We start from the raw sequence: 15,000 nt of genomic DNA on the forward strand, positions 1-15,000 counted from the left end.
TGTCAGTCGAAAAAGGCCTTTAGAAAACCTCCTTATCGGTGTGTAGACATGTGATAAGACATGTGATAAGACATGTGATAAGACATGTGATAACCCAGCCTGAATGTAACCGTGAAAGGTCTTATCAAGGACATCAACTCTGCTGAGGAAGAAAGGAGAAGACTTCATTAAGCAGGTTTTCTAAGTGGGCCGTGTTAAAGTGCTGGTACAGCAGCCGTCACACAGACAGGCTTTGTGCTGTCCTGCTTTGTGCTCAGGAGCGCTTCCTGCCTTCTACTTCCCCCAGAGACAAAGAGGAGACACAATGAGCAGTAATCATGGAATTATCAGAAACACAAGACAGATTCATTTGACAGATTCATTTGACAGATTGCGCATCCTTCCCCTTCCCACCATCGTCAGAAGAGACCGTACGCCTCCCTGCCAGATATTCACAGTCCCTCTCTCTTCTCTCAGAGCCAGAACACGTCTTCTTTCTTCCTTTCATCTGTCGGAGCGAGGGAGGGATTCAGACGCTGCTTCTGGCTAACGCAGGATGACAGGTAGTTGAGCAGAATTAGCCTATCTATCATTTCATAAATCCAACTCAGCCATTACGGGTTATAATGTGGAACATTTCAAAATATACTGTATGTCAATAACACATCATATCTCTATGCAATTTCTGGGTATATTACTACGAAGTCAAGCCCCCCCACTCAACACCCTTTTAATACTGTAACATTCGCTTCACTGCTCAAATCAGTCTAAAGAGAAACCCCCCCCCCCCCTCGTCCTCCTCCTCCCCTCTCCCCCCTCCCTCTCCCCCTTTTCGGGGAGAATGACCTAGTTCCAGGTGCCTGGCTTAATGTCGCTGAGAAAAATAAAAATCCACTTCACCCCCTGCACTCTGAGGTCCTCCGATACACATCCCACAATCCCCTGCACTCTGAGGTCCTCCGATACACGGTGACTGGGTGGGGGGGTGGAGGTATACAATCTGGGATGGATACTGTTCATTGGGGAGGGGAGACGTGTGAATGAATTTGTGTGAAACTTTCATTTTCTGCAATATGGTATCATTTGCTTACAAGTATCATTTGCTTACGAGTTTATCCCCTTAAAAGGCTTTGGTTTGGTTTAGAGAGGCGCTGAACTCAATGTGCCGAAGCAGAAATAAGACTTTTAATTGCAGTGTGTGCTTGGTGATCTCAGCCAGGATAGGAGGTGTCGAGGGTCTGGTGACGGAGGTTTGGGCCATATGTCTCTTCCAGTTAGCTAGCTGCTGCTAACAAGATCCCGTGAGTTAGCCCGAGCCAATTACTCTCGACAAACCATGTCAGGCTCCAAATCATCCTCACAACGATTCCCTACTCCAACCAGGCAGGATAAACAACAAAGACAACAAGGGAGAATATGTACAGTTGGTTTTCCAGACAGATTGACTTTATTCAGACACTTCAAAGCATCTTTGATGGATATTCTTTGTCCGGGACTTGGCTTAATCTGCGTCTAGGAAATAGTCCAAATACCCCTGAATAGTCCAGTGATAGCTGCTTGCCAGAACATGGTGGTGAGGCGGTGTTTAACACTGGAGAACAACCATCGCCCTCCACCACTTCCTTTTTTAAGAGTGAAAATAGATGAAGGTAGAGGGGAGGTAGAATTACATCTGGATCCCGTTGGGTCAAACTATTTTCAAAAAGCCACACTTTAACCCACACGGTATGCACAGATAGCTTGTTTTAGAAATGTAGGTCTGTCAGGGGAGGCTGGTGGAGGTAGAAATTGGAGGACGGGCTCATTGTCATGCGTGGAACAGAATGAGGAACGGTATCAACCACTCAGGCTTGTGATACCTCCTCTCTCTCCATGATCAGTCCTGAGAGAGAACTCATGACCACTGTCCCACTCTTTCTTACAAGGCTGCCTGTGTGGGAGCAACGCCAAACACCAACACACACACACACACACACACACACACACACACACACACACACACACACACACGGAATTCACCTAAATGGGAGTAAAAGAGTAAAGCGTCTTCAGCGTCTGAGAGCGTCCCACACTAACTCCCACATCCAGCCAATCAAAGAGGCTCCGAGGGAACATTGACTTTCACCATCAGAGCCTCGGCAGCATAACAACCCGCCTGAGCCTCTAACTGGGAGGAATGTTGACGCGGATCCAACATTAGCAGGTATGCAGAGACGCTCTGCGCTCCTCGGCCAGAGGACAGTCAACAGGGTCAGTGTTGTTGGGCAGCAGCTTCCTGCAGGTCACTGACACACTGACTCTCTTTGTCTGTCCTCTTTATTAAATAACTAATGTCTAATCGGACCATGTGACCACGGGAAAATCTGCAGGGAAATTTCAAGAAGAGACCCCCTCCATTGTGAATTTACCCAAACAGACTCTTCATTGAAGGTACACTGGCAACTCACTCTGAATCCAGGCCTCTTTACATTCCAACAATGTTCACACACACCATGCTGTGTGGAGCTGCTGTGTGGAGTTGCTGTGTGGAGCTGCTGTGTGGAGCTGCTGTGTGGAGGTGGAGGTGGAGGTGGAGGTGATGTATGTAGGTGGAGGTGGAGGTGATGTGTGAAGGTGGTGGAGGTGGAGGTGATGTATGTAGGTGGAGGTGGAGGTGGAGGTGATGTGTGAAGGTGGAGGTGGAGGTGATGTGTGAAGGTGGAGGTGATGTATGTAGGTGGAGGTGGAGGTGGAGGTGATGTGTGAAGGTGGAGGTGGAGGTGATGTGTGAAGGTGGAGGTGGTGGTGGTGGTGGTGATGTGTGGAGGTGGAGGTGATGTATGTAGGTGAAGGTGGTGGTGGAGGTGATGTATGTAAGTGGAGGTGGTGGTGGAGGTGGAGGTGATGTATGTAGGTGGAGGTGGTGGTGGAGGTGGAGGTGGAGGTGGTGGAGGTGATGTATGTAGGTGGAGGTGGAGGTGGTGGTGGAGGAGGTGATGTATGTAGGTGGAGGTGGAGGTGGTGGTGGAGGTGGAGGTGGTGGTGGTGGAGGTGATGTATGTAGGTGGAGGTGGTGGTGGTGGTGGAGGTGGTGGTGGAGGTGATGGTGGAGGTGGTGGTGGAGGTGGTGGTGGTGGTGGAGGTGGTGGTGGAGGTGATGTATGTAGGTGGAGGTGGTGGTGGAGGTGGTGGTGGTGGTGGAGGTGATGTATGTAGGTGGAGGTGGTGGTGGAGGTGGTGGTGGTGGTGGAGGTGATGTATGTAGGTGGAGGTGGTGGTGGAGGTGGTGGTGGTGGTGGAGGTGATGTATGTAGGTGGAGGTGGTGGTGGAGGTGGTGGTGGAGGTGGAGGTGATGTGTGGATTGGCAGCTACACACGGTCACACAACTAAGTATTAACCAATGTTCCCTCTAACTGTGGATGTACCTGAGCCTGACTGACGCTGCCGCTCTGCAGGCCAAAATATCCAACATGCAGAAGAACAGACGTCACTCATCCATCCTCCCTATCTATCCATCCTCCATCCTCCCTATCTATCCATCCTCCCTCACAACCTGAATCATGTCTGGGTCCAGAGGCAGCAGGGAGTTGATGTGGAGGAAGACTGATGGTGAGACCTGGTGTCTCAATTTCACTTCTGACACACTCCCAAGGTTAGAGAGAGAGAGGGAGGGAGGGAGGGAGGGAGGGAGGGAGAGAGATTGGAGGGAGGGAGAGAGAGACAGAGAGAGAGAGAGAGAGAGAGAGGGAAGGAGGGAGAGAGAGAGAGAGAGAGAGAGAGAGGGAGGGAGGGAGGGAGGGAGAGAGAGAGAGAGAGAGAGAGAGAGAGAGAGAGAGAGGGAGGGAGGGAGGGAGAGAGAGAGAGGGAGGGAGACAGATAAAGAAAATGTCTGGGGGGGGGGGGGGTTTAGACAGGCAGACTGCCCAATGAGCTTAATCTCAAAACATCACCCCGCCTATTCATTGGTTGTCCCTGGGTCAGGTAGATGACAGGGTGAAGACATCCTCCAGGGCTGGGACCGCCGCCTTCATCAGAACACACACCACCTGATACGGGCTGTGTGTCACATGACAGGACAGTAGTAGTAAATACGCTTTGCGACAGCGAATAGCTTTCTTCTTTCATCAGCACTGTCACCACGGTGACAGGCAGGGAGGGGCCGGTAGGGAGGGAGAGGTCCCTATATCTGGTTCTGACAGGGAGGGGCCGGTAGGGAGGGAGAGGTCCCTATATCTGGTTCTGACAGGGAGGGGCCGGTAGGGAGGGAGAGGTCCCTATATCTGGTTCTGACAGGGAGGGGCCGGTAGGGAGGGAGAGGTCCCTATATCTGGTTCTGACAGGGAGGGGCCGGTAGGGAGGGAGAGGTCCCTATATCTGGTTCTGACAGGGAGGGGCCGGTAGGGAGGGAGAGGTCCCTATATCTGGTTCTGACAGGGAGGGGCCGGTAGGGAGGGAGAGGTCCCTATATCTGGTTCTGACAGGGAGGGGCCGGTAGGGAGGGAGAGGTCCCTATATCTGGTTCTGACAGGGAGGGGCCGGTAGGGAGGGAGAGCAGTGGACTGACTACACATCTGGAAGCTGTTTTCCTCCATGAGGCAAGTCTGACTGTCTACTGTTTAACAGCTCTCCTCCTCTCCTCCTCCCCCCAACCCCCCCCCCCCCCCCCCCCGTTCTCTCTATGGCCCTGCTCCTGTCAGACAGAGGAACAGCTCACTCCGGTCACGGGGGCACCAGGGGGCAGCTGTGGTGGTCTGGGAGGAGAGGAAGGCTGATGAAGGTGACTCATCTGTTAGGTGACGATGCAGAGAGTCTTCAACCAGAACCTCTGAAGATCGTACAGAGAAGAGAAGAGCAGACTGAGGATTCAGACTGGTTACCATTAAAGAGAAGAGCAGACTGAGGATTCAGACTGGTTACCATTAAAGAGAAGAGCAGACTGAGGGTTCAGACTGGTTACCATTAAAGAGAAGAGCAGACTGAGGATTCAGACTGGTTACCATTAAAGAGAAGAGCAGACTGAGGGTTCAGACTGGTTACCATTAAAGAGAAGAGCAGACTGAGGGTTCAGACTGGTTACCATTAAAGGTTTGTCATGTTCAATACAAGATGCTGAGGTTCATGTTTTGAAAACACTGTCAGAATCACTAGTTGTCCTGACCCCTCCGTGGGAGAGCTCTGCTGACACAGCCATTTCTCTGAATCCCAACAGGAGGTTTTGTGACGATGTTTGAATGCCCCCACAACCATGACAAGGTCAGGGTAGAGCAGGGGAGAGGCAGGGGAGGCTGGGGGAGGCAGAAATCGGAGGACAGGCTCATTGTAATGCATGCGTGTTTGATACCATTCCTCATTCCATTCCATACATTACCATGAGCCCGTCCTCCCCTGAAGGGAGGGTAATGACTAGTAGGGGATGCTGGGTATTGTAGTTTATTCTCAGGTTCAGGCAGAAGCAACAGCTACAATATTATCACAGTTCCAACATGTTGCAACATGTGAACAATATCCACACTCGAGGAAGAAAGACATAGCTTCTACACTCTGAGGTCTACATCCTATGTTGGCAACCTTCTCTCTGAATATGTGACACAAGAATATGACCCCTGAAAACAGGACACTTCTGGCAGAAACATGACAGAGATGTCATCAAAGCTCCTGGAAACCAACATCAAGCCTTCGCCTATACAGTACCCCCCCCCCCCCCCCCCCCCCCCACACACACACACACACACTACCCCCCCACCACCACAGGGAGAACAATGGCTCTGCTCTCCAGACACAACATCACTCAGGCTTGTTCTGTTACGCCACGATTTACGGCAAACAGATTTCCTCATGATCAAACCTGCCGAGGGCCGCGCCGCTCGTAAACCTGCCGCCGACCGCCGCTCTGCCGCCCGTTCCTCCTCCACTGATTTATACTGTAGAATTAGCTCTGGTCCAATTGGAGGCTGACGCCATGGCTCCGGGCCGCAGGGAGGAGGAAAGAACAGAGATGTGGGGAGAGGAGGAGAGGAGGGGAGGAGGAGAGGAGATCACCTGGCCTGGGCTGATAGGGGAGGAGGTGTTCTTAACTCACCAACTGCCAAATAATTCTGGAACCCTCCTCACCTACAGCCAAGTGTTTCATGTGGGGGTTACCTAGCAACAACACTTTGATTAACGACAACATGATCATGATCATCATCATCATTTGGTGAATGAAGTCCCGTTTGTCCAGTTTGGGGCTTTATTCCCCTGCGGCACTGAAGGAGTTGAGGATGGCCGAGCGGTCGTGTTAGGGTCAGGGTCAGGGTTAGGGTTAGGCTTAGGGTTAGGGTTAGGGTTAAGGTTAGGGTCAGGGTTAGGGTCAGGGTCAGGGTTAGGGTTAGGTTAGGTTAGGGTCAGGGTTAGGGTTAGGGTCAGGGTCAGGGTTAGGGTTAGTGTTAGGGTTAGGTCTCAGGGTCAGGGTTAGGTTAGGGTTAGGGTCAGGGTCAGGGTTAGGGTTAGGGTCAGGGTTAGGGTTAGGTTAGGGTTAGGGTCAGGTTAGGGTTAGGGTCAGGGTTAGGGTCAGGGTTAGGGTCAGGTTAGGTTAGGGTTAGGGTCAGGGTCAGGGTTAGGCTTAGGGTTAGGGTCAGGGTTAGGCTTATGGTTAGGGTCAGGGTTAGGCTTAGGGTTAGGGTCAGGGTTAGGCTTATGGTTAGGGTCAGGGTTAGGCTTAGGGTTAGGGTCAGGGTTGGGGTCAGGGTTAGGGTCAGGGTCAGGGTCAGGGTTAGGGTTAGGATTAGCAGGTGGGTGAGCAGGTGATCAGCATTAGTCATGCAATGCTGATTGTAATGAAAATGTTGATGTTGGTTATTAAAATCTACTGTATCTTATCTTACGGCAGGAAGTATTTCCAGAATAAAAACAACAACAAGAACATCCGTTCCTGTCTCAGGAGTCTCCCAGCGGACCCAGGCAGACTCACCGCTCCTGTTCCAGAGAATAGAACACTCTTTACACACACACGCACACACGCACACACACACACACACACACACACACACACACACACACACACACACCACACACACACACACACACACACACACACACATACACACACACACACACACCACACACACACACACACATACACACACACACACACACCACACACACACACACACACACACACACACCACACACACACACACACACTTTTAACATCAGCAGAAGAAGTGGCTTCCCAGCAGCAGCAGTAATGAAGTCGCCTGCTCCCCCTGACAGAGCTGGCCTGCCACTGACACACACCGTCACCCAAAACACCCTTCACTTTTCCAGCAGCACACACACACACGGGGGGGGGGGGGGGGGGGGATGAAATGAAGCAGAGAGGATTAGGAGCAGGATGTGATGTACACCATCATCATCATCATTATCATCATCATCATCCCACTGTTGTCTGTATTCCCGTCTCAATCCTTTCCTGTTCCAAACAGACAGAACTGTGTTCCAGCTGGCTGGATGGATCTTCAGTGCCACAGACGGAGTATCCAATACTGTATAATTCAATTACCACATTCACAAACAAAGACACAGCTGTTCATTACCTACGCAAGAGTACAGGTGCAGAATCACATCCATCACACGCAATCATCCTTAATTGATAATCAGAACATTACTGTTTGCCTTAATTTTTTGCCTGGAAGATCCATCATCTTATAAAATCAATAGAAACACATTTATAGTGGTGCTCAGGAGCTGCAACTGATAATAATCAATATTTCTGCATGACAACAGATTCTCAGTCGGGTTTCATGATGCTTCCTCCATAGAAAGAGAATTCATAGAACAGACAATACCGCAGAGGTAGAACACTTCTAGACCATTTATACATGGAACAGAGATTCTGTATCTAGAGATTCTGTATCTTTGTTCACTCTCAGACCGATTCTAAATTCTAATTCAACTGGTTCCTCTTCTGGTGATGTCATCGTATTCCAGAGAAATCTATTGGTGGGTAACGGAGGGACAGGAAGCACTAAAGGCTCATGGGTGATTTCCGCCAGGGGAAAGCTAGCGGCTTGTGGCTCTTTTCTGTTGCCAAAACAAACAGGCCTTCTGAGAGGAGATATGGTGTAATTATCCTGCCTCCTCCTTCCCCGGCTCTGCCATTACAGCAGGGAGTGTAAAACTCCACACCAGCACAGAGCAGACACATCAACAAGCCTGGCTCCCTCAGTCAGGGGAGGCTGGTGGAGGTAGAAATCGCAATAATTGCATTACAATGAGCCCGTCCTCCGATTTCTACCTCCACCAGCCTCCACTGTCCACTGGATCACATAAAGCATCAGACCCAGAAAAGCCAGCGGGTGACTCTTGAGTGATGTGCATTTTGTGCTAACAGGAAGTGTGATGAGTGGACGTGTGCGTGGTGAGAGCTGAGGCCCTCTGGGATTAACGCTGGGATTGTGGAGCGTTTGACTTCAGACCTATTTGGCCTCTGAAGTCTCCTGGTTTGTTCTTTTGAATGAATAATTCTCTTCTCTTTTCTTGTCATGCATCACTTCAACACAGCAGCCCAGTAAACTCAGTAAACCTTGCCTCCCCCTCAGGATTGTGTTGGCACATAATGCTAATTACCATTTTCTTTTTCAACACACCCAATGAATTTATGATCATCTGCATTTAAAACGAGCAGAGTTTTTAAAAGTCACTTAGGCTTTGGAGAATTTGGAGAGAGAGACAGACATAAATACCTCAGAGCATTATCAATGCAAATAAACAACATATTAGGATAGTGAATCTTCCTGACAGACTCTGTCACCAGCAGAGGCTCAATACCACTAGAGGCAGACATGTAGGCACAGCCTTCTGACCAGTCATTTAATCAACAAGCAGAGGGGCGGGGGGGGGGGGGGGGTATCGAGACGTTTATCATCAGGGGACCTCATAAACTATCCGAATTGAAAACAAAAACACCAGACTCCTCTCCCAGGAGAAGACATTCTAACTAAGAACCAGCCTGGAGGAGGCATGTATGTGTGTGTGTGTGTGTGTGTGTGTGTGTGTGTGTGTGTGTGTGTGTGTGTGTGTGTGTGTGTGTGTTGTTTTCATCCCTCTCTGGGGACCAGGATGGCGAGGACACACAACTGGGTGGAATTCAGTTCCGTCTGATGCATTAGAATTACACTGTCTCCTACCAACATCCTCCCCAAACGCACCAACACACTACCAACACACTACAGCACCAACACACTATCAACACACTACAGCACCAACACACTACCAACACACTACAGCACCAACACACTACCAACACACTACAGCACCAACACACTACCAACACACTACCAACACACTACAGCACCAACACACTATCAACACACTACAGCACCAACACACTACCAACACACTACAGCACCAACACACTACCAACACACTACAGCACCAACACACTATCAACACACTATCAACACACTATCAACACACTACAGCACCAACACACTATCAACACACTATCAACACACTATCAACACACTACAGCACCAACACACTATCAACACACTATCAACACACTACAGCACCAACACACTATCAACACACTACAGCACCAACACACTACAGCACCAACACACTACCAACACACTATCAACACACTACAGCACCAACACACTACAGCACCAACACACTACAGTATCAACACACTATCAACACACTATCAACACACTACAGCACCAACACACTACCAACACACTACAGTATCAACACACTATCAACACACTACAGTATCAACACACTATCAACACACTATCAACACACTACAGTATCAACACACTATCAACACACTACAGCACCAACACACTACCAACACACTACAGCACCAACACACTACCAACACACTACAGCACCAACACACTACCAACACACTACAGTATCAACACACTATCAACACACTACAGTATCAACACACTACCAACACACTACCAACACACTACAGCACCAACACACTACAGTATCAACACACTATCAACACACTACAGTATCAACACACTATCAACACACTACAGCACCAACACACTACCAACACACTACAGCACCAACACACTACCAACACACTACCAACACACTACAGCACCAACACACTACAGCACCAACACACTATCAACACACTACAGCACCAACACACTACCAACACACTATCAACACACTACAGCACCAACACACTATCAACACACTACCAACACACTACAGCACCAACACACTACAGTATCAACACACTACCAACACACTATCAACACACTACAGCACCAACACACTACCAACACACTATCAACACACTACAGCACCAACACACTACCAACACACTATCAACACACTACAGCACCAACACACTACAGCACCAACACACTACCAACACACTATCAACACACTACAGCACCAACACACTACCAACACACTATCAACACACTACAGCACCAACACACTACAGCACCAACACACTACCAACACACTATCAACACACTACAGCACCAACACACTACCAACACACTACAGTATCAACACACTATCAACACACTACAGCACCAACACACTACCAACACACTACAGTATCAACACACTATCAACACACTACAGCACCAACACACTATCAACACACTACAGCACCAACACACTACAGCACCAACACACTACAGTATCAACACACTATCAACACACTACAGCACCAACACACTATCAACACACTACAGTATCAACACACTACAGTATCAACACACTACCAACACACTACAGTATCAACACACTATCAACACACTATCAACACACTATCAACACACTACAGCACCAACACACTATCAACACACTATCAACACACTACAGTATCAACACACTACAGTATCAACACACTACAGTATCAACACACTACAGTATCAACTACCCACACAAGAGGACAGACCTGGTCTCACACAGACAGGCAGGCAGAGGGACTTCAGCAGGACTTCTCATGGAAGGACTCCAATCCAAAACAAGACAACTGTACACATGATGTGGCCCTCGTCCAATGGCAGTCGCACAGCAAACAGAGCAGCTATCCCATCACACCGTAAAACACTGGATATACATCCAGACACGCTCCATTATACAAAGGAGAGATATAGAAACGGATGTGAAATGAGATGAGGGATGTGTTTGGAACTTTGGGGATCATTTCTAGGAACCAGAAGCAGCATTCTAGAATATTGTTATTGTTCTGAACAGCGTGGCACAGAGGGCCAGGGTGAGGCAGGGTGAGGGCCAGGGTGAGGGCCAGGGTGAGGGCCAGGGTGAGGCAGGGTGAGGGCCAGGGTGAGGGCCAGGGTGAGGCAGGGTGAGGCAGGGTGAGGGCCAGGGTGAGGCAGGGTGAGGGCCAGGGTGAGGGCCAGGGTGAGGGCCAGGGTGAGGGCCAGGGTGAGGCAGGGTGAGGGCCAGGGTGAGGCAGGGTGAGGGCCAGGGTGAGGGCCAGGGTGAGGCAGGGTGAGGCAGGGTGAGGGCCAGGGTGAGGGCCAGGGTGAGGCAGGGTGAGGCAGGGTGAGGGCCAGGGTGAGGGCCAGGGTGAGGCAGGGTGAGGCAGGGTGAGGGCCAGGGTGAGGCAGGGTGAGGGCCAGGGTGAGGCAGGGTGAGGGCCAGGGTGAGGGCCAGGGTGAGGCAGGGTGAGGCAGGGTGAGGGCCAGGGTGAGGCAGGGTGAGGGCCAGGGTGAGGGCCAGGGTGAGGGCCAGGGTGAGGCAGGGTGAGGCAGGGTGAGGGCCAGGGTGAGGCAGGGTGAGGGCCAGGGTGAGGGCCAGGGTGAGGCAGGGTGAGGGCCAGGGTGAGGGCCAGGGTGAGGCAGGGTGAGGGCCAGGGTGAGGCAGGGTGAGGGCCAGGGTGAGGGCCAGGGTGAGGGCCAGGGTGAGGCAGGGTGAGGGCCAGGGTGAGGCAGGGTGAGGGCCAGGGTGAGGGCCAGGGTGAGGCAGGGTGAGGGCCAGGGTGAGGGCCAGGGTGAGGGCCAGGGTGAGGCAGGGTGAGGGCCAGGGTGAGGGCCAGGGTGAGGCAGGGTGAGGGCCAGGGTGAGGGCCAGGGGGAGGGCCAGGGTGAGGCAGGGTGAGGGCCAGGGTGAGGGCCAGGGTGAGGCAGGGTGAGGCAGGGTGAGGGCCAGGGTGAGGCAGGGTGAGGGCCAGGGTGAGGCAGGGTGAGGCAGGGTGAGGGCCAGGGTGTGGGCCAGGATGAGGGCCAGGGTGAGGCAGGGTGAGGGCCAGGGTGAGGCAGGGTGAGGGCCAGGGTGAGGGCCAGGGTGAGGGCCAGGGTGAGGGCCAGGGTGAGGCAGGGTGAGGGCCAGGGTGAGGCAGGGTGTTTGTCTTTTTACGCTGGGTGGTAGACTAGGTGGCCATGATTCTCTGCTAGGGTTCCATACATTCTAGAACCTTCTGGTATCCACAAAACCAAGGCCGGATGACAGAGGACGCATCGGACGGTGACATCATACGTCCCTCTGCCAGACACGTGGCATTCAGCCATGACATCATCATGTTGTCACGAGGTCCAACATTCTGGACGGCATTTTTCAACATTTACAACTGTGTGTTTTTATCATCTGAGCCTGTTAGTCGGTTACGAAAGCACTAAATTCAATTAATTATCATCTTTGAATTCATTGAGGCAATAAGTCACTGACTCTAAATATAGTAGTAGGACTGGGTCAGTTCTGACTGCCAGGTGGGTTAGGGTTAGGGTTAGGTGTGCCAGGTGGGTTAGGGTTAGGTGTGCCAGGTGGGTTAGGGTTAGGTGTGCCAGGTGGGTTAGGGTTAGGTGTGCCAGGTGGGTTAGGGTTAGGGTTAGGGTTAGGTGTGTCAGGTGGGTTAGGGTTAGGTGTGCCAGGTGGGTTAGGGTTAGGTGTGCCAGGTGGGTTAGGGTTAGGTGTGCCAGGTGGGTTAGGGTTAGGTGTGCCAGGTGGGTTAGGGTTAGGTGTGCCAGGTGGGTTAGGGTTAGGGTTAGGTGGGTTAGGGTTAGGTGTGCCAGGTGGGTTAGGGTTAGGTGTGCCAGGTGGGTTAGGGTTAGGTGTGCCAGGTGGGTTAGGGTTAGGTGTGCCAGGTGGGTTAGGGTTAGGTGTGCCAGGTGGGTTAGGGTTAGGTGTGCCAGGTGGGTTAGGGTTAGGGTTAGGTGGGTTAGGGTTAGGTGTGCCAGGTGGGTTAGGGTTAGGTGTGCCAGGTGGGTTAGGGTTAGGTGTGCCAGGTGGGTTAGGGTTAGGTGTGCCAGGTGGGTTAGGGTTAGGTGTGCCAGGTGGGTTAGGGTTAGGTGTGCCAGGTGGGTTTCATCGAGTGATGAAAACTCAGATATGTTTCAACTAAACAATAAACCCCAGAAGCCGAGATTATCACGGCAGGTCACGGTAGGGGAACAACACACACCGGAGAAACACACCTGATCAAGCGACAATATTGACCAGAAATCCCAGCTGAGGGCATGACTGCCCGCTTAAACAACAAATGCGAAAATTGCTGAAAGAAACGGACAATTCAAGTATTTGTTTAGTGACAGATGGTGGTGGTTTGTGGGCTGAGAAATAGAGTTCCCAAAAAGACAAACACTGTCAAGGGAACGTGATGAACGCAGGAACATCAGAACAGGTCATTTAACCCTGCCAATACTGTTATTAAATCACCACATCAAACGCCTCTCGGCCAATCACAATGCTTGATTTGATCAACCTGTACTGCTCATGATGTCACAACAACAACAACAACAACAACAACACCTCCAACACCACCTCCTCCACCTCCTCCACCTACCACCTCCACCACCACCTCCACCTCCTCCACCACCACCTCCACCTCCACCACCACCTCCTCCACCACCACCTCCACCACCACCACCACCACCTCCTTCTCCACCACCTCCACAATCACCTCCACCACCACCACCACCTCCACCACCTCCACCTCCACCACCACCTCCACCACCACCATCACCACCACCACCTCCACCACCTCCTTCTCCACCACCTCCACAATCACCTCCACCACCACCACCACCTCCACCATCACCTCGTCCTCCTCCACTGGTCTGGAGACATGGGACGTCTCCCAACGCATGTTCTTCAGAAACAAAGTCAAACTAGGGCAGACATCTTCATATGAATATGGATATATGGTTTAATAAAATCTTGTCGACATGGACTTTAAAGTTTAACATAATTTACAGTAAACAAGCTGGTGTTGAATAGAACGGAGCCTCCATCTGAACCCCAGTGACTCACGGCTGATGTTTCTCATCTATTTTAAATGAGTGAGCTGATGATGGCGCTGTGGCAGATCCCAGCTGAGCAGCTCCCCGAGAACCACGGACAGCTAAACATAGAGTCAGAATAAACCGCCAACTCAAGTCAGAAAGGCCGCGGATAATACCACTGAACAGTCCCAAACCGAGGAGGAATCATCCATTTCTAGAAAGGCTCCATGAGGAGCCATCTGAGGAGAGACCTCTGTAGCCTCCTTCCACCGGCAGTTTCAGGGGGATTCAGTCCAACGAAAAAGAACCATTTTCTAATATTCCCTTCCAGAGTTAACATGTTAGAAATATCACATCACAATGCATTCTAAATCTGTTAGAATAGTGCTGGAGAGCAGAGAACACAGAGGCCTCTTCCCCGAGCCTCGCCTTGTAAACCGTCATGTTGAACATCCTCACAAAGCTGCCAGGGAATAATTGATCAGACCAACTGCCAAGAAACACAACTGAAAAGGATTCCGGAAGAACCTTCTCTCCTACCTTCTTGAGGTGTCCGCTGCGGGTTCCCACAAACACCACAGAGTGGTCTCCGTAGGTGTAGGCCGCCACCGCGCCCATGCCGTCCGTCCGGTCATCGTACAGGGGGGTCCCCTCGATCACTCGCAGGCCCCCTAGAGGCTGGTTCAGCACCAGGCCACAGAAGTCGTCACCAATCTGCTTGGGCTGGAGAACAGAGAGCAGAGAGACACAGAGACTAAGAAAACCTATTCACCTCCATCTGAGGTCACATGGGCTGGAGAACAGAGAGCAGAGAGACACAGAGACTAAGAAAACC

At 51.2% G+C, this 15,000-nt stretch overlaps 1 protein-coding gene across 1 annotated transcript in view; it reads right to left on the reverse strand.

Moving 5' to 3' along the window:
* The window catches only part of plxna3 (plexin A3), a gene marked incomplete at both ends in the record, with an annotated part of 99,801 nt that overhangs the window by 79,984 nt on the left and 4,817 nt on the right, over window positions 1-15,000 (reverse strand). Inside the window, one exon of the mRNA XM_083674813.1 lies at window positions 14,706-14,888. Within this exon, the coding sequence (XP_083530939.1) occupies window positions 14,706-14,888 (183 nt within the window). The remainder of the gene's footprint in view (window positions 1-14,705; window positions 14,889-15,000) is intronic.

Source organism: Argentina silus, assembly GCF_951799395.1.
Source record: "Argentina silus genome assembly, chromosome: 8".
Classification (NCBI taxonomy): Eukaryota; Metazoa; Chordata; class Actinopteri; order Argentiniformes; family Argentinidae; genus Argentina; species Argentina silus.